The sequence below is a fragment of the Gymnoscopelus braueri genome, assembly GCF_963280865.1.
Source record: "Gymnoscopelus braueri genome assembly, chromosome: 23".
NCBI lineage: Eukaryota > Metazoa > Chordata > Actinopteri > Myctophiformes > Myctophidae > Gymnoscopelus > Gymnoscopelus braueri.
Genome location: NC_137625.1, coordinates 21119785 through 21144950, shown reverse-complemented (window position 1 = coordinate 21144950; position 25166 = coordinate 21119785). Strand labels below are relative to the sequence as shown.

General features: G+C 41.0%; 2 protein-coding genes across 2 annotated transcripts; one reads left to right on the top strand and one right to left on the bottom strand.

Annotated features, from left to right (window-relative positions):
- The first annotated feature begins 307 nt into the window (after positions 1-307).
- On the top strand, positions 308-8286 carry foxm1 (forkhead box M1). Its single transcript, XM_080421541.1, has 9 exons — positions 308-476; positions 1321-1817; positions 2083-2237; positions 3548-3733; positions 3873-3992; positions 4284-4337; positions 5114-5162; positions 5633-5811; positions 5910-8286. Exons 2-9 carry the CDS (start codon positions 1367-1369, stop codon positions 6765-6767), a joined length of 2052 nt encoding a protein of 683 aa, XP_080277667.1. The 5' UTR covers positions 308-476; positions 1321-1366; the 3' UTR covers positions 6768-8286.
- A 38-nt stretch (positions 8287-8324) lies between these two features.
- LOC308079911 (cystine/glutamate transporter) lies at positions 8325-20535 on the bottom strand. Its single transcript, XM_080421542.1, has 13 exons — positions 20454-20535; positions 19405-19653; positions 18207-18333; positions 14932-15047; positions 14599-14724; positions 14331-14430; positions 14004-14048; positions 13792-13915; positions 12399-12502; positions 11619-11715; positions 9601-9750; positions 9133-9310; positions 8325-8444 (listed from the first exon to the last, which is right to left on the bottom strand). The coding sequence occupies exons 2-13, from the start codon at positions 19634-19636 to the stop codon at positions 8380-8382; spliced, it is 1464 nt and encodes a 487-aa protein (XP_080277668.1). The 5' UTR covers positions 19637-19653; positions 20454-20535; the 3' UTR covers positions 8325-8379.
- Positions 20536-25166: the final 4631 nt, after the last annotated feature.

Genomic DNA, 25166 nt, shown 5'->3' with positions numbered 1-25166 from the left:
ACCCCAAAATTAATATGTATTAGTCTGCGGACCCCCATCTGAAAATAGTTTTGTGCCAGGGATCCCCATACAAGATTTTGTGGATTTTTTTCTCCAAGATTTTTCTTTGAAAATGGCAGATCTACAAGCTCACAACACGTCGCATTGCGATGCGTTGTGAGCTTGTATATTGGCTATTTAGGTTAGAGCGCTTCTTCTGGGCTTGTTTTCATAGACCTGGTTACTTATTTCTCTCGCACAACCTGGCAACACTAGTTGAGCGTTGTATCACGTAATCACGTTGACGCCCACAGCGCCAAAATTCAAAAACTTTTTTCCTCAATCGAATAATTGAAGATTATAACAATAAAGTGCACAATAATATCACAATAAAATCGATCTACCGTAAAAATGAGCATTCACGATCGCATATAAAAGTTGTGAGTAGTGGGCATTGAGCCGAGAGGAACTGCTTGAAACATGGACTTTATATGAAGGTTTGTCTATTGTTTTGTTCTTTTACCTTAGCTTTAGCTTAGCTTCCGCACAGCCATAGAGCCTAGAGCCATTGGTTAGCTAGCTAGTAGCTACATGCTAATGCCGAGGGACACACTCACACATGTTATATGTGATACACCATGGCAGTGTGTTCGTGCTTAATCTAGAAGACCGTGTGCCTGGAGAAACACCAACATGTTATCGTTTCAATCAGAACTGCTACAGGTGCACCGTGCCTCCAGATCATCATAATTCCTAACGTCAATCAGTGAGTGAGTAACGTCTAAAACTGTAACTGCTGTCTCGGCTGCTAACATGTTAGCTGAGCTCAGTTACTTTGTTTTGGAGCCCCCGGTGATCGGTATTATTAACGTTACTTTCACAATTCTACCTGATATAGTGTGTAATATTGAGCGCATATTAATGCACATCACACATACATGCAATGTAAATACACCGGATTCAGCTAGAATGCTAATTTCCATCCAAGCAATATTACAAAAAGAGCACATATAAACATTACTGAAAGCCTCTCAGTAATGTTTGACGTTTGTGATAATAATCCAAATCTACAAAGTAAATAGTAACTAAAGTTTTCTAATAATTGTAGTGGAGTAAAAGTACAATATATACCTTTGAGGTGTAGTGGAGTAGAAGTACAGAAAATTGGAAATACTCCAATAAAGTATACAGTACTTGAGTTAATGTACTTTAACTTAGTTACATTACACCACTGCGTCAGTTTAATGTTAAATCGTATGTAGCAATCGCCAATTTCCTTGTAACTGCTAGTGGTTTGTTTTTTAAAGAAATTAATACAGTGATTTATGTTGTTTTGTGCAGATAACAAGTGGTCACAAAGGGGCAGTGTCTCTGTGATTTGAGCAGAATGAGACGGAGCCCAAGGAGGCCCCTGATCCTTAAAAGGAGGAAACTGCCTTTCCAGCGAGATGACCAGCCAGCAGCTTCCTCACACGGTGAAGCTGAAGGACCAACACGCCTCCTCCAGGAACCTTGGAGGTCATCCACCTACAGGCGTTTCGTCCCAGATGGCATCAGCATCACAGACCACCCTACCATGCCCGATGTGCAAGTGGTCGTCATCCCTCAAACAGCAGACCTGCAAAGTGTCATCAGGGCCCTCACTGCGAGGGGGAAAGAATGTGGCCCACGTGGGCCAAATAAATTCATCCTATTGAGTGGCAGTGGTACTCTGGGAAATGGATCTTTTTGCCAGCAGAGCTTTAAAGAAGAGGACTTTGATGATGTGTGCCAGCCAGCGAAAACGGCACCTATGCACACTCCACAGGATATTAAACCTCTCGGTGGAAACAAACTGTGTATGGAAAATTATTTGTTTTTGACAAATTCTTATTTGATTTTTTATAACATTGTGGGTATTCACCCATTTAAGACCTGAGGCAGATTAAAAAAATTACTTATAAATCTGGCTCGCAGCACGAAGTGACGTGCTGTGAGCTTGTATATCTGCTATTTTTTAATAGCCAACGCCAAAATGTCACAGATGCTTTCGCGGTTTTAATGGGTTAATAATTTTTTTGACTTCCATTATTTTATTCATTTTTTCTACTTCTCTCTTTCTAGTGAATAAAGAGCTTGATTGCAGACCTCTAGATGACAGCCTTACCAACATGCATTGGCTGGGGACAGTGAACATGGATGGTCATAGTTCTGATTCTGAACTCGCTGACAAGGAAGCCAATAAGGAGAACCACAATCCCTACCCACAGACTTCCCAGGTCAGCCGTTTCTATTTGTCACCTCCCTCAACATCCCAGCATGTTCCCAAAAGACACGTTTATCCAGCTTGGCTCAGTAGAATACCACCCATGGCCTCGTGCGATTTACAGCTCAATCAAATATTTGGGTTGTGGCAAGGTGTTTTTGCCTCCCTTACTCTTGTTACATACTACTTTAGATTAGAAGTGACCTAGTTGCCACAAAGTTAAACCTGGTATTTATTTTCAGATAGATTTTCAGATTTAAGATGTAGAGGTAAAATAGAAAAGAACTTGGGATGGTGCTTTTGATACGTCATCCAAAATATTTTGAATTAAGTAATCGTTTTGAGATTGTCTACAAATGAGTCCCATACCTTCTTCTCTTACCAGCGTTTTGGCATTGAAGTGTAAATGGTAAATGGCGCTTTATATAGATTGTGCATTACATTCACCCATTCACACACACATTCATACACCGATGGCGGAGGAAACCATGCAAGGCACCAACCTGCACATCGGGAGCAGTTAGGGGTTCAGCGTCTTGCTCAAGGACACTTAGACACTAACTCTGGGGGAGCCCTCGTTTTCCTCGGTTTCCAGTTCCCTCTAGCCACTGCCGCCCCTAAGTGTAAATCCATAGCGATTCAGAAGTTATGCAACGTAATTGCAAAATGTATCTGTGACTGTATTCCGTATCGTATTGAAACAGCAAGATCAGTGAGATGGAGATTTATGACTAGCATTACCTGACCCGATATCTGAGGAACAGACAAAGGAAAGACCAGTAAACAGTGACGCATAGTCACACACAACAGTACTACAGCCATCACATACTGTACTGTACCAACAAAATGCACTATACTGTACATTTTGGTGTGTGTTTGTGTTCCACCCAAACTACTAGTACACTACATGGTAGTGTCATTGTGCAAACAATTTACTTCTACTACATTCATTTGTGGATGTGTATCCACTTTAGTCACCAGGTGCAGGAAAAAAGGAAAATCAGCATAAAGAAACAACAATCAATTATTACACACACTGCTATTCGCTCCCACTGTTTATTGCAAGCAATGATCAATATTTCCTGATAAAGATTCAGAGTTAGACATGATCGAAATGTGAATTTGCAATAAAGAGTCGGGAGTGAATGGCAGTGTGCAGACTTTATTTTCTTTATGCTCATTGTCCAAATACTTCACTACATTGTATTGCCATAGAGCCACTCAGATCAGTGTTGTATTTGTGTATACATTTGTATGACTTTGCAACATAACCCATTTACACTTGTGCATTCCTTTCGTTTTGTTCTTCTTTCACATGCACAGAAGATGGATGTGGATACCCCTGTCCTTAGAAACTTTGAGTCAGAGAGGCCACCATACTCCTTCATGACCATGATCCAGTTTGCCATCAACAGCAGGGAAGACAGGAGAATGACACTGAAAGAGATCTACACCTGGATTGAGGACCGCTTCCCTTACTTCCGAGATGTGGCCAAGCCTGGCTGGAAGGTAGTCAATTTCTGGGAAAGAATCAGTTTGTAATCAACACCATATCTCTTCATTGGACTTGACTTCAACCCTCACAGGGAACAGAAACAAAGTTGTAGTTGTCTCATTAGCAATGTCCTTGTTTCTTTTATTGTGACAGAATTCAGTCCGCCACAACCTCTCTCTACATGACATGTTCACTCGTGAGACATCACCAGATGGCAAGACATCTTACTGGCACATCCGTCCTGAAGCCAACCGATGCCTCACCCTCGACCAGGTGGGTACAACAAAGCATCTAGTGCAGCCTGACAGCGTGCCGCGAGTTCGAGTCCTGATCCCGACGGCCTTTGCAGCAGAATCCTTTTTTTTTAAACAGCAGTTATTTTCATCCCCTGTAGATGTGACGGTATTACTGAATTCAGCACATATCACCACGTTCTGACAAATTAATATACTCCCACTTTGTCGTGTCCTTATTGTTACACCCTTTGATAAGCATTTAGTTTTTCCCTATCTTTGTTAAATTGTTACAATTATTTTCTTCCCTCTTATATCATGTCCCTCTCAGCCGGGTTGTGACCCAACTTCAGTTGCAGTACCATTGCTGCTATTCGCCAATCAAGTAAGATAATTTTATGCTTAATTTTCTTCCGGACTGCTTATCATCTTTGGTCAGGGAGGAAAGAAAAGAAGCAGAACAAGAACCTCAGAACTCAGAAGACCCTCTTTTATACAGCTTTATTGCAGGGACAGATGAAATGTGCTGAATGGTTGCATCACTGTATAGAGGCCATATTCTTGTCATTGCAGCATAATGCTCTCAAAATATCAATTCATACTGTGCTACCCACTATTTCCATTTATTTTCACAGTTCTGACTTCGGGCTGTCACGATCATGAAATTGTAGTTAAATTAAATGTAATACAAATAATTGTGATTAACGATTTCATTGTGTTTTTGGCATTGAACACTGGAACATGTTGTAAACAAAAATAGCGGAGGGCAGATTTGACAAATGACTTGCAAATACAAAGAAATGAGAAACATTGTGGAAATAGTCCATCTACAAGCTCACGAGACACATTGCCTTGAATATCTGCTATTTCCACTATTGATGATGTATGAATGAACATTATTATCCTTTCACCAGAAGAATTTATACAGATGAATGAAAACGATTCTGATGATTGAAAATAAAATAATTGCGACGATTATGTAATAATTGTGAGAGGCCTATTCTGCCTCCTATATTATTCGCGTATGCTCCCAAAACGTTTTAAAGTAAACCTAATATTTACTTAACCCCAGCTTGCGCCATTTTGTTTTTTTCAGGCTGACCATATGCCGATATAGATCGATATCTACATCTAAACATATTTTTCAATACTTATTCACAGCATCATAAAGGAATGGATCCTGAAGCAGCGAACGCAGCAAGTGGCTCTGGTGAGTTGATCTTGATTCACTAACATGTAGCAGTCATTGGGAGGGGTATAAGTAGCGGCATATTGCAGGATTTTGATAAAACAGTGACCCTCTTTTATGAGGGCCTTAGAAAAGTTCCTCAGAAAAGTGGTAATCTCCACGCAATGCTCGGCATTTACCAATCTGTCGTCAATTTGACCTCGGTATAGCTAACGATCAAATCTCTTGTAAAGTCTCAGATGTGTACACAAATGCTTGAGTCAACGTTGTTGTTGTTGTTGTTGGGGTATTTTATCACAATACATTTGCACATTATGTGGAATCTTTCCTCTGCATTCACCATCTACCCAGCCTATCTATTAGGAGCAGTGGCTGTGTGGACTTTACGTTACAGCATGGTCTGAGATTCTGACAGGCATCTAACTTACATATGTAATCCTTTGTCAAAATATACGTTTTCTTTTCCTCGTCGTCTTTTTTCTAATATTTAGAGCGTAAGATGAAGCCTCTTCTCCCTCGTACAGAGTCCTACCTGATCCCTATCCAGCTACCGGTCTCCTCACCTGTGTACGTGCCTTCCTCCTCTTCTTCGACCCTGTATCCCTCCTCATGTCTGCAGCAGAAGCCCAACACGCCAAGAGGAGGCAAAAGAGTACGCATAGCTCCTAAGGTAAAGACCCTCGCACCGATTACTGATTGCAGAGTAAAAAGACTGAGATGGTGCAGGAATTGTAACTAACGGGGAGTGTTTTTTGATTTGGTAAATAGGTGACACACAGCGGCGACGCCTCCACCGTGATTCTGCACCCACCCATCAAGGAGGAAATCAAAGAGGAGCAAGTATCTGTGCCTCTGATTAAAGAGGAGCCGGTATCTGAGTCGCTGAGCTCCGACACTCGTCAAGCACGTCCACGGAGAGAAGCCAGTAGGTCGCGGCGGAAACAGCGTCTGATTCTTCCTTCACGCGAGGAGCCCGTCCTCCTCTTCCGCGACAGCACATTCTTTGACTCGGGCATGGCTTCGGACGCCTCTGCTCTGCCGGACATGCGGGATTCCGAGTTGGAGCAGCGATCAGCGATCTCTGCAGTGGACAGTCCCTGCAAAGCTGAGTACTCCTTCAAGACCCCCATCAAAAGCAGCTGCCACCCGGCCTCCTCCACCCCAAGCAAGCCCGCCGCCAGCTTGGTACCAGAGTCGTGGAGGATGACCCCGGTGGGCAAGGAGAACCGAAGCCTGCTGGACTTCAGCCCCATCCGCACGCCCAGCTGCCCGGCACTCACCCCACAGCGCCACGACTACACCAACTTCAGCTTCTGCAGCAGTACTCCCTTCAAGGAGCTGCCTATCTTCAACTCCCCCAGGGAGCTGCTCACCTCCAGCTGCTCCAGGGTGTCTGAGCCAACTAACACACCACCAGCAACGCGCCCGCAAGGCTGCTCCAGGGAACTGCTTCAGGCCGTAAGCAGTATGCCGACCAACCACTCGCTAGCCGAGGGCCTGGTCCTGGACACCATGAACGACAGCCTCAGTAAGATTCTGGTGGACATCAGCTTCACCGGCCTGGACGACGACGACCTGGGCATGACTAACATCAGCTGGTCAGAGTTCTTCCCTCAGCTCAAGTAGCCTGGAGTGGAAGTCTCCTTTCCTTAACGTTTCGTCTGACGAGGAGTCGACCCTCAATATTGCGACCCTGCGATCGCAATATTTCCAAGCTGCTCAGTTCTCATCTCCAAGTCTTCTTTACTTGTGGGATTTTCCTGCTTTTGTTTTTTGTTGCCTTTTTCACTGTTCTCCTTTTTTCCTTTCAAACTTCTCTTTACAGATGCTACTCTGCTTTCTTGAACATTTTTACCCACGATCCTTTGCATCCCTCTGTACACAAAAAAAATGTGTATTTGTTTGTTTGATTTGCACTTTTGTAATGTATATAAATCCTTTCAAAAATTTAAATGTAAAAAAATATTTTATCTAATATTCCAGAGAGACACTACAATGCCAAAATAGAAGGTAGCGGTAAGGTAGAGATGAATTAAGCCTCCTGGAAGTGACAATGTAGTTTTATTATAGAACTGTCAGCAATACTTAATGGGAAAGTAATAAAAACAAGAATAGTGCTACTAACAGCAATACAATCCATATCCATAATCTTAGCACTTAATTAATTATTAATTCATAGATAGGTTATTTTTGATGAATTGGCACTAGCAACGTGTGCATGTTGTACATACGGTGAGGGACATTTTGCATGTAATGTGTTTACATGTCAATACCTGACTTATGCAGATGTTGGCACGGTAAAACCAATGAATATTTATAGAACTATGTAGTACAGATTGTAGACCTACAGTAGATGTGGTGTTTGTTGATGTGTCCCTTTTAACTTTGTAGAGAGCTTTGGAGTTTGAATACCAGCAATAGAGAGAATAAATCCAAGCAGAGGCATTTTAGCAGAACTTTGTCTTGAGACTGGATTAGAGCATAGGTTAGAGACCTCACCAAAGCCACAAAATGATATACAGTATGGCTTTAAACATTCAATCAGGATTTTTTTTTTTTGGAGCTGTAGTAGAGCGGTGACCAAATTTACCCTTTTAGGGTACATTTTCGATATATCAAGCAGCCTTCCATCCATGTCTACAGTTGCCTCTGAATATTCATGCAAGGTTTATTTCCTGTCTTGTAGGAGATTGCAGTGTTGCATGTGAAAATACTTTAGGCAATTTGTTTTTGGCAAAGAACTCTTTTAAAGTGCCTTTATTTAACATTGGCATGCTTTTGTTGCAACGTTGGGTTTCGCTACTCTCGATGCCAATGAGCTTCTAGTCAAACTTTGAACTACTACCATGGTCATATCTTGTTTTAATCATTGCACAAGGAGGCATTCCAACGAACTGTAACATGCTAACATTAGACAAATTGCAAATACACTGTCTTCCATCACATGGACTTCATAGGACTATCTTCTCTACAAAGTATTTTGTATTTAGGGACACCAATTCAACAAGCTATATTCAGTGTAATTATTATATTGAATAAAGGTTTGAAATGTCACATGTTTTTATTTGATTAAAACTGTTAAATCAACTCTGTATTCCACACAGAAATCATTTGCAATAATAAACGGCTGATGAGCTTCAACATCTTTCCTTGTCTTGAAAATGTTTTGGGTTGACTTCAAAGTTAATGATCAGCAGGAGCTGTCCATGCATCCAGTGAGTGTGATGTCCTCATGTCTTCAGTATGTCTGAACCTCCTGTTGAGCCACTTCTAATAGGATCTGAAGTTGTCTACTGCAGTAATCTGAGGGGTATAGAGGAGAGTCAGTGGTCAAAGACAGTGGGCAACCTCCCCCTCCTTTCGAAACAATGCTCGAGTCTACATCAGTGGTTCTCAAACAAAGGGCACCCACATTTATTTGGCCACAGACCCCTATCTGAAAAGATTTTGTGTGTTTTTTTTTGAAGAGGTGATGGACAAGCTCACAACGTATTGCATTGCAACGTGTTGTGAGCTTGTAGCTATTTTCTAATTCAAAAAATTTCTAACCAAAAAACGAACTGTTCCTCATTTTGCTGCGGACCCCCTGGAACCACCTCATGAACCCCTGGGGGTCCCTAGACCCCACTTTGAGAACCACTGCTGGGGTCTTGTCTGACTTCACAATAGTAAAGATAAAGATTCAGATGAATTCTGAGATTTGTGTGTGTCTCTGTGTTGATGCGCCTCATCCAATTACCACCCCCGCCTGTGTAACGAGCCACAAAGCTTATAGAAGAAAAACAGCAGAAGGAAAACAGAAGTGTGTGTGTGTGTGTGTGGTGACCATGTGCTCATGTTTGAAATATTACCGCGCGCGTGTGTGTGCGTATGTTTGCTTGTGGTCCAAAATGATATAGCATCTTGGATATTAGCTCTAATTATGTTCCAAATATTTCCCATATTATGTTGCCACTTGAGCTCAAGTTGAGTCAGTCATTTCGTGACTCACTGAAGACACATCTCAATCTGGGTGGCAGGCGATTCCGATGGATAGTCAGGTAGTAGACAGGGACTCCCGTCAGCGTGAGCGCACAGCTGCCACCTGTATTCCAGGGGTCTGAGTACAGCGACAGCCCCACGATGAAGAAGCATACAACTGTGAAGGTGATCGCTATGGGTAGAGGCACCTGTGGGTGAAATTCCGCCATTAACACATGCTTGATATTCATGATGAGATGGAATGGATTTGTGGAAAATTCATATAATTTGTTTGAAAATAGCAGATCTACTGCACAAGCTCACAATGTGTCGCGATGCAACGCATTGTGAGCTTGTGTGAGTATTGATACTTTTACTTAAGTAAAAAATGTGAGTACTTCTTCCATCACTGGAGATTCACGATGAGATGGAATGGATTTGTGGAAAATTCATTTAATTTATAATAATATAATATAACATATAATATAGCCATAGTAACCTTAAATGGTCTGGGGAGGTGAGGGAAGCGATAGCGATGGATGAGCATCCCCAGTGTTGCCAGGGCGATGAAGAACCAACGAGAGAAGGAGGCAAAGTTGATCAGCCTGAAGATCTCTCCAGTGGATATCATTACCACCACCAGAGGGTACTGTGTAGACACATAGTCAATATGGCTGTCCTGACAAACCTGCACTCTGTTCAGTAAGACTTGACAACTCTGACAATGACATAGGCCAGGGGTCTTCAACAGGGGGTCCGGAACCCCCCTAGGGGCTCAGAGTTACTACAAATCTTTGTGTGATATGATTTATTTTATTTTCCATGAACCACTTGAAACCTAGCATCCCTTTTCTGAGGAGAACTTTAGCCAAAAATAGCAGATCTACAAGCTGTAGATCGGCTATTTTTGGAAAAGAGGTATATAGGTGTATTGGGAAAAAAGTTTAATCTGAAACACAACTTTTATACAATATAGTGGGGGTCCCTGCTTCATCTCTTTCTCAGCTAGGAGGTCCTTGGCCTGAAAAACGTTGAAGACCCCTGACATAGGCTGATAAGACCTCTCATTTTCTTCTTTTTTACTGACTTTAATGGGTCATGGCCAGTGGTGGAGAGTAACTGAATACATTTACTCAAGTATAATCTTGATGTACTTTTACTTTATGTGAGTCAATGGGTGTTTCCACTTTTCAGTAGGTTACTTCATACTATTGCAAATATTGTGCTATTTACTCCACTACAATTAAAAACTTCGCAGACTATTACAAAACACATGAACTGATCCATTGTGGTTTATTAAAGGTAAAGTTACCCTGTAACCCATCAGCACATAAAGTACTCAAATTTGACTATAATTACTATTATTGTTTTATTAATTATGATTATTGTTAAGATATTTTATAATAATAATAATTTGTCTCGTGTTATATTCAGGGCCTAAATCAGCCTGGCTCCCTATGTCTTCTCACTGTCAAACTGACATGTTTCACCCATGAGTCAGGGCCTTGCTGTATCTGTGTGACCTCAGTATACTTGCCTACTGTACCAATCTCATGATTTTATTAAGTTCGAGGTTGTACAGAACTAATTCTAGTATTAGTTCTCTCCTTTCCTCTAGAGACGGCATGTGTTTTGAGCCGTACAGAGCGCAGGCCCTCCGAGGTCACTGATTATCTCTGGAGGAATACAATCACAGCTCATTGGAGTTAACTTGACCATCTATGACAAAGCAACAACACCTCCAGCGACGCCGGTCAGAGCCGAGGTCAACGTGTTGTTTGAGACATTTGGATCGCTGTTTGTCCAAGATAAACTGTCACACCATCAGCTTGCCATCTTCTCTCTCAACCTACGAGCGAGGCTCCTCATGGCCAGATGTCATCGTCAGAGCTGATAACAACTTCATTTGTGTATAACTATTGTGATCATCTTTTTACACTGGGTTTTCAGCTGTTTAACTACAAATAGTTTTAATTAACATAGAGCAGGATTTACGACCCTTATCAGCTCCCTTATCTTAGCTCCATCAATTATAATTAGTAAGGTTTGTTTATTCCCTACATTCATATTTACAAATATAATATAATAATATAAAACTATTTTAAGTCTAAGTTTAAAAAGTACATTCTATTTGGCATTTAAAAGTGAAAACGGGCTATTTTTCTTATTGTGAAATGGGCCATTCTACTTAATAAGTATATTTTGCCAATACTTATGTACTACTTTTACTCAAGTAACATTTTGAATGCAGTACTTTTAGGTTACTTAGGCATATTTCTACATTGTTTGCTACTTTTACTCATGTAAAATTCTGAGTTCTTCTTCCACCACTGGTCAAGGCTCACACCACACAACAGGTCAAATTCAATCAATTTATAGCCTCCCTATTCCAGAACATCATCACCGAAAATAGCAGATCTACAAACTCACGATGGGTAAAAAAGAAAGAAGAGCAGAACAAATACTATACTATACGGTACAATAAGTAGAGGGTTTTAAGTGGTTAAAGTATATCACCAATAACAGCACAGCAGGCAGAGGTGTGTGTCTACGGATGTGGATCATGGAGAACAGTGCTGGCCAGTGGCCCTCCCTGGCCCCCACAAACAGCATCCTGCAGTGTAGGCACAAAAGGCAGGCTTGATTGATACTCCGGTGTCACACACCGAAAATAGCCAATCTACAAGCTCACAATGTAGCGTGAGCTGTTAGATCGGCTATTTTCGCTGCACGGCGATGCTTAACCAAGTAAAATCGGTCATCAGGCAGGATGGTCTAGCTGTCTGTACACACAATAAAGCTCTGTTCAGACTGGCAGCCCAAATCAGATTTTTGGCCTATCTATTCGTATCAGATTGGTTTCATCCAGTCTGAACAGCGACAAAAACTGTTTTTACAAATCTGATTTGAACCACATTCCTAGATGGTTTGAAATTCTGATCCAGTTTCTAAAGTCTGGACACTCGGACACTGAAGTCTGATTTATACTTTGTTGTACGATAGTGCTGCTCACTGAAAATAGGAGCTTGTAGAATTCCCGGCAAGCGTCACCATCGAGTGAGACCAGACCATTGTACAACAGAGTATACGTTAAGCATTACTCACACCTATGTTGTTACGTCATTACCGCAGCAACCAATGCAGATACTGTAGCTCGACAATGTCTGCAAATCCGATCTGATCACTTGCAAATAACAGTGTAGACAGTCAGTCCTAAAGATGAGATTTGAGAAACAAATCAGATTTGCCTGCAGTCTGATCAAAGCCAATTATCAAAGTACCGCTTAACAAGTTTACCTGGGTGATCCGAAGAAGCCGCCATTCAGCGCCCCTAGGCAGGACATGGCCACTAGGACAGGGATTACCGATGCAAACCCCTGGAGAGCACGATTGGCAAACGTCTGCACAGACAGAGATCAAATCAAATCAACTCAAGCTTTATTTATAGAACACATTTAAAACAATCGAGATTGACCAAAGTGCTGTACACAATAAAATCAAAGCATCAACAAAACATTATGCATGTGCACCCACATAGCATCAAATACTGAGATACTGTGACAAAGACATTCTAACTACTGGTAATCCTGTTTTCAATGTTTTTTTAATATACTGTAAAGTCCTAAGAGTTCATTCAACTCTGAGAGTTAATAAATATAACCTACATTACATTTGTACACTGTCGGAGTTACAAATGGATAAATTAACACTGAGGATTTTACTGTGCATGTGGAGAAGTATGAACTTGTGCAAAACATACTGAAATGATTATTGTTACACATAGGCCTACACACATTTGTCAGTGTGAGAAGCAGAGAGCTAAAAAAGAACAGACTGTGGCTGTGAATGTTTATCCCTTCACTGCCCAGGAATGTGGGGCAGAGTGGAAGGTCTCGTAAAGATCATAAGGTTATGCCTCTTGTCTACATTGCTTGCACTGCTTGCATCTCACACCGGGGCAGAGAATTACATTGGCATTTGCTGAATGTACTTCTCTCCACAATGTCCACTTACTAACTACATGTCATAACCTGGAACAGAAGCCTCCAAATTTGTAAACTTTCATGCAGGCCCCTTTTCCATCCAAAGAACTTTGGTTCTAGAGCTGGTTCCGTTCTAGATTCTCGGAACCTTAGTGCTTTCACGGAACCGGCCACGAACCGGCTTGTGTTTCCACCACTTTTAATCAGAACCATTTTAATTGGGGACGGAACAGCTGAATGGGTAGAGAGCCTGTCTGGGGAGCAGGAGTACCCAGTTGTCCCAGGTTCAATTTCAGGCCTGGCCAGCAATGTGTTGAATATGACCGGTTGAAGTGTCTATTTCACAGGGGAAATTCAATCATCAAAGGGCATTTACAGTTTCACTTTTCTTTTTGCTTGCTTTTGCCATTGTTTATATCGCATTGGCCTCTTCCAACCTGTAGAATAATGACACGCCCACTTTAGTTCCCAGTTCAGGGCAAGAAAAGCGGAACCGGTTCAATCCCGGTGGAAAAGGGGTTAAATTCAAGCCGCAATCCCAAACGTATTATCACCTTATTGCACCTAAGAATTGCATCGCTTGATCACTGTGTAAGATTTGTGTTCTGTGTTATGACACAAACACCAGTTTGTAAGGACCTTACAACTGAGTTTTTTTACTGTCAACATTATCCGACAACCATGACTAGTTTTTGTAAAGTACTGACCACAGCCACGGCGTCAGACGCGAGCAGCTCCCCGGGCGTCATCACGGTGTAGTAGGCCACATTGACAAGCACATAGAGCACGGTCACCGTCGCCATGGACGAGGTAATTGCCAGTGGGATGTTTCTGACAGGCCAGGACACACAACACATGCCGTGAGCTGTAATATCTGAGACAGTTGAGCAAGACCAATTTTCAAAAATGAATACTCTACCTATTTGGGTTAATGACTTCTTCTGTGACAAAATTCAGATAAAACCTACAAAATGGGAGAAATAAAACCACGTTTAGGGTGCTTTTCTGGGTTTACTGTTATTTGTCAGTTTTTTATGGAATTTAATTGGTACAATTTAACCTCATCTGGCTTAATTGTACTTTTTATATTGTACACCCTCAAACCCAAGAATATTACTCTTGTGTACCAGTATACAAGATAAAGAAATTTGCATCTCATATATATCTTGTATCATTGTTTATAATATTATTTATCTGTATGTTGTGTAGTTTTGTTTCAATCTATACAATCTATGGATATGCTTACCATCCACCATAAGCGTATAAACCATTATAGAAGGCCAGTGGCAACTTATCCAGTTTTATCGCTTCAACCTCAAAACCATTCTGAAAATTCTCTGTCCTTCCTGAGCAGGAGAAGAAAATATAGCTCATGCAATTGAACATTACACTCACAAACCTGGCACCTGAATGGACTTCAATTAGCATACAAAAATCTGCTTTAGTAATAATTTAATAATTAATAATGAATTAATTCATTCTTTCTCTTTTTGAGGTGAAGTTCTTCTCCTCACCTTTGGCCAGTGCAATGAAACCAGGTATGATGATGAGTACAAGGGCAAACATCTTGATGAAGGTCAAACTGACCTGAGTACGGGAGGCCATTTTCACACTCCAACAGTTGACTGCCACCACAAACGCTAATGGAAACAAGACAAACAACTAATCAAAGAGAATATATACTATTCATATTGCCTAGGGGTTATGAATAGTCCCTGATTAACCCAAATCCCTGTGACCGCATGTACGGTACCTACATGCATGCATTATGAATTTGCAATGGATGATTTCTCTATATGTATTGTACTGACATCATGAGAAAAAAAAGGTGCAATACAACTACTCACTCACTCCAAGGATGCTGACCAGTTTGATAAGCACAGTGGGGGCAGCACAGGGAGTAAAGAATGGTTCCACCACATAGCGACCAAAAGCCAGGGACACATAAGAGGCCACTGATGGTCTGTAGAATCGAATTTGAAAAATAGAATATGTTTGGTACACTGCTATAAGTGATTATGTGTTAATCACTTAAGCCCTATACGTAGTCATATGACAGCAAAGTAGCCTTTCTACAAGCTCACAACATATCACGATGTGATTGTAAGTCTGTTATTTTTGGGGTAAAAAGTTCACTTATAAATGACAAGCCCAAGATAGAGACGCCAGGTTTATTAAGGATCACCATTAGTTTACTCTACACACCATAGTGGAGACTATTCTTCCTATACAATACAAATAATATAAAATGTAATAGGCTACAGCATGTTCAATGCCAATGAATAAAACCTAAAATTAGAGAACCAAATTCACAGTAGAATAAAAAACAACAACACTACGAAATTTGCCTGGTCTGCCTGAAAATAACACTAATACTAAATTCTAATATAATCCCATTTCATTTCTGATTATTGCTTCCCTGAGTTTCTGTTTTAAACCAAATGTATTTCCAGTCAAAGTCAAATGTGTGGGGAGCACATTCCAATATTCAATGGCTCATTACAGTTTTCTTAAGTGCGTTGTTGCTGGGAAAAGGTATTAAGGTAAAGCTTAGGTCTAGTATTATAACCGACCGTGTCTATCATTTATTAGTAATAGTTATGAAAACAAAGAGAAGGGTTTCCATGAGGAATAGATGTTCTTTAAAAACAGAATGCCAGTCTCTCATCCAGCCTCATCCATGATAGCCTGGCTGGCATGCATAGCATCCACGCTATACTCTTGACAGAACAGTGGAGTGCTAGTTGTACAGGGGCCTGTTCCTCGAAAGGTGAATTAAATAAGCCTGGCCTTAAGTAAAATCCAGGCTTGACAAAGTCGGGTCCGTATAGCCTGGTTTATTCGGTTCCTGGAACGCCAAGCCAGGCTGAAAAGGAGCAACTTTGTCAAGCTAGACCTTGTCAAGCCAGGCTGTGTCGAGCCAGGATAATGAAGCCAGGCTTCACATATTTCTATAAAAGACCATGAAAGTCGATAGCAGAATCCTTGAACTTGACCAATCACGGAGTCCAAAACCAGAGCGGTGTTCTTCTCTGTGGCTGAACAGCAGCACTGCAGCAGCTCATGAAATCATACAAGGAAGTAAAATTTATAATAAGCAAGAAAGGAAACACGGCCGCAATAAATATAGATCCAGGGAGAAAGCGTGGCAAAGTATTGCCGACAAATTAAATGCACAAGTTGTCCAAAAATATGCAATTTATATAATTTATATACAAATCCATAAATATATAATTCAGTTAGGCTTAAACATAAGGAGTTTAAGTGAATGTTGGAATTATAATTATAAACACTTAGAATAATTTTCTAATTTCTAATTTCTAAAATCGAAGATCTACAAGTGAAAAGCTTGCCTTTTGGCGGCCGGGGGTCCCCGGTCCACGGGGGTCAACGTGGGTCCGGGAGTACCCGGCCCCCCGTGTACTCCCGGACCCCCGTTGACCCCCAACAGAGGTCTGGGGTATACGGGGTCCGGGGGTCCACGGGGCGGGGGTCCACGGGGGTCCGGAGGTCCATGGGGGTCCGGAGGTCCATGGGGGTCCGGAGGTACACAGGGGGCCGGGGGTACACGGGGGTCCACGGGGGTCCACGGGGGTCCAGAGGTACACAGGGGGCCGGGGGTACACGGGGGTCCGGGGGTCCACAGGGATAGGATAAGGATAGGATAATTCCTTTTAACAGGTCGTTCATGAAAGTCCTTGCGGTCTTGTTTCCAATGAGAACCTGTGAGCAATTGGGGTTAAGAGTCTTGCTCAGGGACAAATTTCATATCATCGGCACATATGCTGGAATAGCCTGGAATCGAACCTGGGGCAACCAGGGCCTCTGGTTCCCTAGGCGGGCTCACTAACCACTCAGCTATGGCAGGGTCAACGGGGGCGGGGGTCCATGGGGGGCCGGGGACCCCCGGCCGCCATAAGACAAAAACATTTCGGGCTTGTAGATCTTCGATTTTCGCATAAGAATTGAATAAGTGTGGAAAAACTCGTTGGTTTATGATTGGAGTCATTGGACTAACAGCTATTTCACAAAACTTGAAGAACAAGGCACTGGGTTAAGTAAGCTTGGCTGTTAGCCTGCTCCTGACCAGGCTAACTTCACAGCTAAATTGCCATGGTAACTAAGCTAGGCTTGCTTCAATTCTCTTTTGAGGAATCGGATAAGGCTAAACTTAGCCAGGGTGAACTGGCTAAACTAATCTTCAAGATAATTCACCTTTTGAGGAACCGACTCAGCTCTAATCCTGGCTAAATTAAGCCAGGATAGGTGGTAAAGCCAGGCTTTAGCTCTAATTCACCTTTTGAGGAACAGGCCCCAGCTCTGTTCTGAGCAAGCTGAAGTTGAACAAGTTCTTGCTTTGATGCACTAGACCAGATGGCAGGACAGTCGAGATTTGACAGAACTAGACATTGTATGACTAGTTTAATTGTTGGTTAGGTAGAAGATGAGCACTTCGTCTAATGGTAGAGATGCCATTACTCATTGTCACCACTGTATTATCAATATGAGTGGACCATGATGACAATGTTTCAACAATAGTGACACCCAACAATTTGACTTCTTTAACCTGCTGAATAGTAGCACCCTGCAAAGAGAGGCATACTTTCTGATCTGTCCCCAGAGCATGTTTAGAGCCTATAGAGCATCGCAGTTCCCGCCCACTTCCTGGTTTTTCCTGGTGCCGGAAGAAAAAACTCAATGCACTTTTCCCATTGACATTTGCAAAAATATTTATATCTATTAATTTAAGCCTCGAATCAAGCCATCATGACTTGACATGAATCATGACCATAAAACGTTTTTTTCTGTCATTTTATTTTATTTTATATTTAATTATATGATATACTATATTTAATAAATACCCTTGTTTTGCCGTTTAAAAAAAATAATAATCACAGAATCAAACGTTTTATGGTCATGATTCATGTCATGTCATGATGGCTTGATTCGAGGCTTAAATTAATAGATATAAATATGTTTGGAAATGTCAATGGGAAAAATGCATTGAGTTTTTTCTTCTGGCACCCGGAGGGGGCGGGAACTGCGATGCTCTATTACCATGCATTTTGATTTTGAAACATTCTACTTAGACTCATTTACCTTTAGAAAGTAGTCAACTGACCTGATAAACAAGAACTCAGCCCAGAGGCGCAGGAAGGCAGGCATGGGGCCCAAGGTCTCCAGCAGATAGGTGTAGTGGCCCCCTGACTTTGTAAATGTAGTGCCCAGTTCAGCATAGCACAGGGCCCCTGACAGAATGAGAGACAAGCTGTATGGTTTACAAGTAACAGTATAACCAGCAATCAATAATGGCTGGGAAAGATGTAGCATATAGTTGCTGTCGGGCAGAAACCTTGTATCTACGTATTTCACCATTTTATGTTTTTTCCATAAATGAATGCCCTATTTTATACTTTGTTGCATGACAGTGTCATGCAAAAGTAGCAAAAATAACTAATCTGCAAGCTCACAATGTGTCTTAATGTGATGTGTTCTGAGCTTGTAGATTACTGCTAATTTCACTACTTTTGAAAATCTCTGAAATGTTCTTAAAAACGTTTTAAATCTTCACCCAGAATGACATGCCCAAAAAAGAGACAGCAGCCACAGGTTGAAAGTGGTTAAGTAGCCTAACTAAGTAACTAACTAAGTAGACCTTAGTCTGTCTGTGGGTTTTATAAATATTTAACCAGTGAAAAGTATCAACAATAGCTTGTGACCAATAATAACTACATTGGATCAGAAACCGGAAGAGTGGGCAACTAAAGATTGTGGACACCTCTTTTTTTCCAAAAAAGAAAGAAAAAGAAAAAAGAAAAAAATTTGGACAATGGCCTGAAGTAGTATGATTTGAAAATCCTTGAACATTTGACATTTAAGGTCTAATATTTCTACAATTTGCTACAAAGCCTGTGGCTAGCCAGTCATCATTTATTAACATTTTGGAAAGAATTGCCCACCCTTCCTGCATCCCATTGGATCCATTGGAACACATGTTATTTTTTCAATTCCTGAAAAGTCACGGTTTAGGACGTACAAGGTTTCCGCCCAACAGCGACAATATCAGATTGCGTTCATGTAAAGAAAAGTGGTCAAGGGTTCAGGATTATGGACCAATGCAAATATTTCATTCTCAATAAAGCGAAAACACAAACATAGGTTTGAATTAGATGATAGGAAGCTGAGAGCTTACACCTCATAAACGTACACTATAGCAACAAGAGTCCGTCAAGTTAGAAAGATCAAGTTAGATAAATGAAAACAACAAATACTGAGTTCTGCGGTTTTCCCACAATGAGATGACAGATCAGCTTTCTCACCGAACATGGACAGGACCCCGCAGAGCGCCCACACCAACAGAGAGAGTCCGACACTTCCGCTGTTCATCAGCACACCCTTGGGTGCAATGAAGATGCCACTGCCTACCACCGTGCCGATGATGAAGGACACGGCCGTCAGCGGGCCTATCGTTCTCCGCAGGTGCACCACGTCCGCCTCGTTCTTTCCCTTCACCTCATCATCCTCCTTTCCTTTCACCGTGGCTCCGTTCATGATCTGTTAACGGCCCTCTTTGACAGGGAACATTCAATATACTGTAGTAGTTCTTCTGGTGAGACTGCTTAAAGCTGCAATCCATAACTTTCAGGTTCTACTCGGGATTCAAACCCCCACGAGTGCCGCAGGGGACTACTGCTGAGCTGATGGAAGAAGCCAATTTGGGCAGAGAATAAATTGTGTTTTCAGCTTCAGCCTTCATGCAATACCGCTCACAGGTGGCATCACCACCAGTAGTAGAATTGCCCAACTTTCTTGCCAACCACGATATTGCTTGGATCCAATGAGATTCTTTTAAAAAATGTAGTTTTCAATAGAGGTTACTAAGGTATTATAAATTAAATAAAAAAGCCATATGGTCTTCAAAAAAGTAGTATTGCCAGGTAATACTTCTTTATTAAGTAGTGTTGCCATGGCAATAATGGCAATAATCAACCAGCAGCAACCACAGGTATACATTTCCCAACAGAAGAGCAGGTAGACCAACTACAAGAACAACCACTGCAAATGTGTAAGTTAGATTCATACTCTGCCCTATAGCGATTGGTCAAAATTAGGTAACTATTAGGTAATTAACTAAATAAGTTATGGATTGCAGCTTTAAAAAAAAAAAGAGTTTACAATTGTTTAACTTCCCACTTTGAATACAAAAACTAAATCGATTGGTCAAAATTTGGTAAATAACTATTAGGTAATTAACTAAATAAGTTATGGATTGCAGCTTTAAAAAAAAAGAGTTTACAATTGTTTAACTTCCCACTTTGAATACAAAAACTAAATCTAAAAAGCAAACAAAATGAGTCTTTCCACTTACCGAGATCTCTTCTGGAGTTAGATCGGTAGTAGTGAAAGTCACTTGAAGCTGAGATCAGGGAAAGCTGCAAAGTCTCTGTTCTCTGTAACCCTTGCACACATGGTTGTTTCTCCCCTAAAGTAACCCTAACATGTTTTCCCATTCCTCATTGGCTCGTGTCAATCGGTGCAGTAACCACGGTTACACACCCATCCCGCCTGAGTGGGGAACAAAGCAAGCAGTCTTCCTGGCTTCAGCAAGTAATTAAGGCTGTTTAGAGGCTCAAAGCAGCATGCTGAATTGTACTGACTGCTGTGTGTGTGTGTGTGTGTGTGTGTGTGTGTGTGTGTGTGTGTGTGTGTGTGTGTGTGTGTGTGTGTGTGTGTGTGTGTGTGTGTGTGTACATTAAGCTTGCACATGTAAATGAATATTTCTGCATGTGTACATAAATATGTGTAAGTATGACTACTAATCTACTATGTGTGTCTGTGTGCACAATAACGCAAGTGTTTGTGTGTGTGTGTGTGTGTGTGTGTGTGTGTGTGTGTGTGTGTGTGCGTGTGCGTGTGCGCGTGTGCGCGCGTGCGTGCGTGCGTGCGTGCGTGCGTGCGTGCGTGCGTGCGTGCGTGCGTGCGTGCGTGCGTGCGTGCGTGCGTGCGTGCGTGCGTGTGCATGCATACTGTATGGTTGCCTTGCCTGTCTAGTAATATTTCACTTACATGCGGTTGCAGAGACTCATAGTCTTGGGAAGGCCAGCAGCTGCACAAACTGCAGGAGAGCAGAGCTGATCACAACAACAGCAGGTCTCTCTCAGTCATATTTCAAAACATGTCTGCCAGGAGCAAACATGTTCAGCAACATGAGTGGCAGTCGATGGCAAACTCTTGAAAGAAATAAGTGTGTACTCCATGTCTCTATTGTTTGCATGGCCAGCTTGTCTGTTTCAATTCATAAGTGATAGCGTTGATTGTTAACATTCCTCCACTGGGCATGTTTTGTATTTGCATGTAGCTGTTTGTATGAACATGGTTACTGACTGTAGCCTTTGTCTGCATGTGCTCATTTCAGATCCTGCGGAAAAAGAAAAAAAAACAACCTCTCAAAGCGGTGTTTTCTGCGTTTTCAAGACCACATGATATTGTTTATATGGCATTTTATGAGCCGTGTTCTTGCAGATCTTTTTGTGTGACGCTGTAGTATGATCAAAACACACAAAAATGATATGTACTGTAGATAAGCGGTTTCTGCCAGACACAGCAACGATAAACAACGAAGGATGGAGCCTTTTTTTGTTTGTTTGCTCTGTATTTATGCAGCTGTGCGGTGCCATGGGGAAACTGACATGTTTGTGAAGAATCCCTACCGTCAAAAACAATAAACATTTGACGCAACAAAAATTTGAAACTCACAGCCTTGAAATGCTGAGTTTCTCTGTTTGCTTTACTTTTCCCTGCCGGGCATTTCTTCTGCCAGTCCCTCTTGCTGCCCTTGTTCCTCTTGTATTATTATTATTGCTCCTTTTTCCCTCTTGTATTATTTCTTCTTCTTGTATTATTTCTTCTTTGTCTTACATTTGGTACCATAGACAGTCCATCGTTGTAAAAATGTGGATAAGTAAAGAAAATACCAAACAATACTTACTAATAATGGCTAAAAGACTGCTTTAAAGTAGACATACATACTTGACATACGGTCAGACTGTGTTGTCACTGTCAGACTAGTATGACTAGCATTGCTGCACCTTAAAGCTATGTCAAGTTTCACAATAATAAATAGTTTTGGTGTCCATTCCACCCATTACGGTACAAAACACTGGCATCCAGGCAAAAATTCTAACAACCTGGAGGAAGCCATGCAGATTAGCCATGCAAATTAATAGGTCTTACATGAACTATGACTACTTTACTGGGTAAGCTTCAAAAAGACATGAACCAAACAGTGAGGATGGGAGGGGGTTAAAGGTCAAGGGGAAGTGTAACTTGCTCAGGCCTTTGTGTCCAGTGTCTACTGACTGATGCTAAGACTGTGAAGGGGGGTGAACTATAAGAGGTGGGATAATGGTTAAAGGAACTTCAGCCATTTTCAACGTTATTTTCATACAGTATAATTGATATTGGTCCTTACTAGTTGCTAATTATAATAACACAATTTCCGTCTGCTCACTCTGTCTCTCAGGGATATAGGCAGTTCAGAAACTTGCCTGAAAATTATGTCATGGATGGGGATTCCAAGCTCAAAGAAACTACAGCCTTTTCAAAAAAGAAAAAAAGCAAAAAAGAAATCTTGTTTGGAATCACCAAACCTGATGAGGTCATTGGTAAGCAGGTTTCTGAAGTGGACAGAAATGGTACCATCTTGGGAGCATTAGTGAAGACCACTTATATGAAGATAGATCCAAAATGGGTGAAGTGCTCCTTAGGATAAGAAGAGTAGAGGAGGCAAAGGGGAGTGCAGATGAGAGGATGAAGAGGAGACATCATAAAACCAACGTCTAACCTTTTGCTGCCATCTAGTGTTAAAAGTATGTAATGATGAGTATGGTTTGGTGTGATTTAGGTTTCATCTGATACTGGTGCTCAGCCAGTACTTTTTAAATGGTACCTGTGTCTAAACGGTGACAGAAGCGATACTTTAATATTTAAAAAATATAATAGCAAAAATAACCGGTCTACAAGGTCACAATGCATCCCATCACAACATGTTGTAAGCTTGTAGATCTGCTATCTTTGCTGTTGTTAAAACCTTAAATATATTTTTTTATAAGATATATATATAGTTTATATCATAATAGTTTATATATATATATATATATATATATATATATATATATATATATATATATATATATATATATAATGTGGGTGCCCTAGCTATTTTTGTAGGGGTAGTTGATTAGAGGGTATGCGCATGCTTAAAGTGAATGGCACATCGAGTGGCAAAGCGAGTGGCAAAGCAACATGCAAAGTGAGTTTAACATTGTTTAATGTTGTTTAATGCAATCAGATATGACTTTTCTGTTTGGATGCATGCATGGGCTGTCAAGGCCAGAAAGTATTTTTTTGACACTCAGTAGGCATTCCTGCATAACTTCCGGGTTTGATGATGATGTCACACGCATAATCACACTATAGAGCGTCGCAGTTCCCGCCCACTTCCTGTTTTTTTTGGTGCCGGAAGAAAAAACTCAATGCATTTTTCCATTGGCATTTCCAAAAATATTTATATCTATTAATTTAAGCCTCGAATCAAGCCATCATGACATGACATGAATCATGACCATAAACGTTTGATTCTGTGATTATTTTTTTGTTGAAAACGGCAAAACAAAGGGTATTTATTAAATATAGTATATCATATAATTAAATATAAAATAAAAAAAAATCACAGAAAAAAACGTTTTATGGTCATGATTCATGTCATCTCGTGATGGCTTGATTCGAGGCTTAAATTAATAGATATAAATATTTTTGGAAATGTCAATGGAAAAATGCATTGAGTTTTTTCTTCCGGCACCAAAAAAAACAGGAAGTGGGCGGGAACTGCGACGCTCTATATCGAATACATCTAATAAATATATGGGGCGTGCCCAAATGTCTAATTCAAACAAAACAGGCATTCACACATGTCAGTCAAATACATGAGCCATTTTAGCTCATCATCAATAAGTAGCTTATCAATAGCCTACTACAGCCCGAGGTGTATCCTTATTTTTAACTCTATGGGTGTATCTCATGGAATCTCTAGGAAACAGAAGAAAACTACAAATGGCTGCCAAGTGATGTACACTAGTCAGTGCTTCTTTCCTATTGGTTGGCTGACTTGGCTCCAAGTCAAAGTTCACCATGCATGCAGGGTGTCATGTTACAAAACAACAGATCTACAAGCTAACAACACGTGCATGGCTGCCATGGCAACACGCTGGGAGCTTGTAGATCTGTCCTTTTTGACAAGTGACGCTGAGAGCAGAAGGGACGCTGGACCACAGCGCGAGCTTTGAAGGCGGGCTTTCGTGGCGGTACAATCCTCCTGAGAAGATAATAATATAAGTCATCATTGATTCATCAAGAAGATAGAAGAAAGCAGCTTAAAGAAGAGGGATTTTTTTAGGTGAGTGTTTAATGGCAAATAATGTGGCTTTTGACGTTACTGGGGAAACTTTATTTTGGTAATTTGCGATTTTGTACCGGTGTTTTTGTCATGTATTCTGGTGGCTTTGAAGATGGTGATAATGGCTGTTATGGATATTAAGTATGTTAACAATATGAGCCTCCCATGTGGCAAAAACACAGACTTTAACTAGACGTATCTTGATGGGTAGAGTTGCCCAAATGATAGTATTATTAGAACCATTTTGTGGCTGTCAACAGAGTTTAACAACTGTCAACCTGGCGTCCCTATTTTTGGACATGTCATTATAATTTCATACATTGTGATTTCCTCCTAAAACAGAGCCTAAGCCTTTTTGAGATGCTGATGGAGATTACCATAATAGTAATTTATTTAGCTACTGATGATTTTATTATTTTATTTTTATATAAATTAGCATGCTGATTATATGGTTATAGGCTAACATTTATCCTAGTTAGTACAGTAATGTGTTAATTGCCTCCTTATTGATCTGTACCCAGTATTACAGTTACTGTAAGATGTGTAAGGTAAACCTTATTGGACACTTGTATTGCAATACCGGTATTTTTATCAGTCGATTTGAGTATGCAATTGATCGTTAATCAG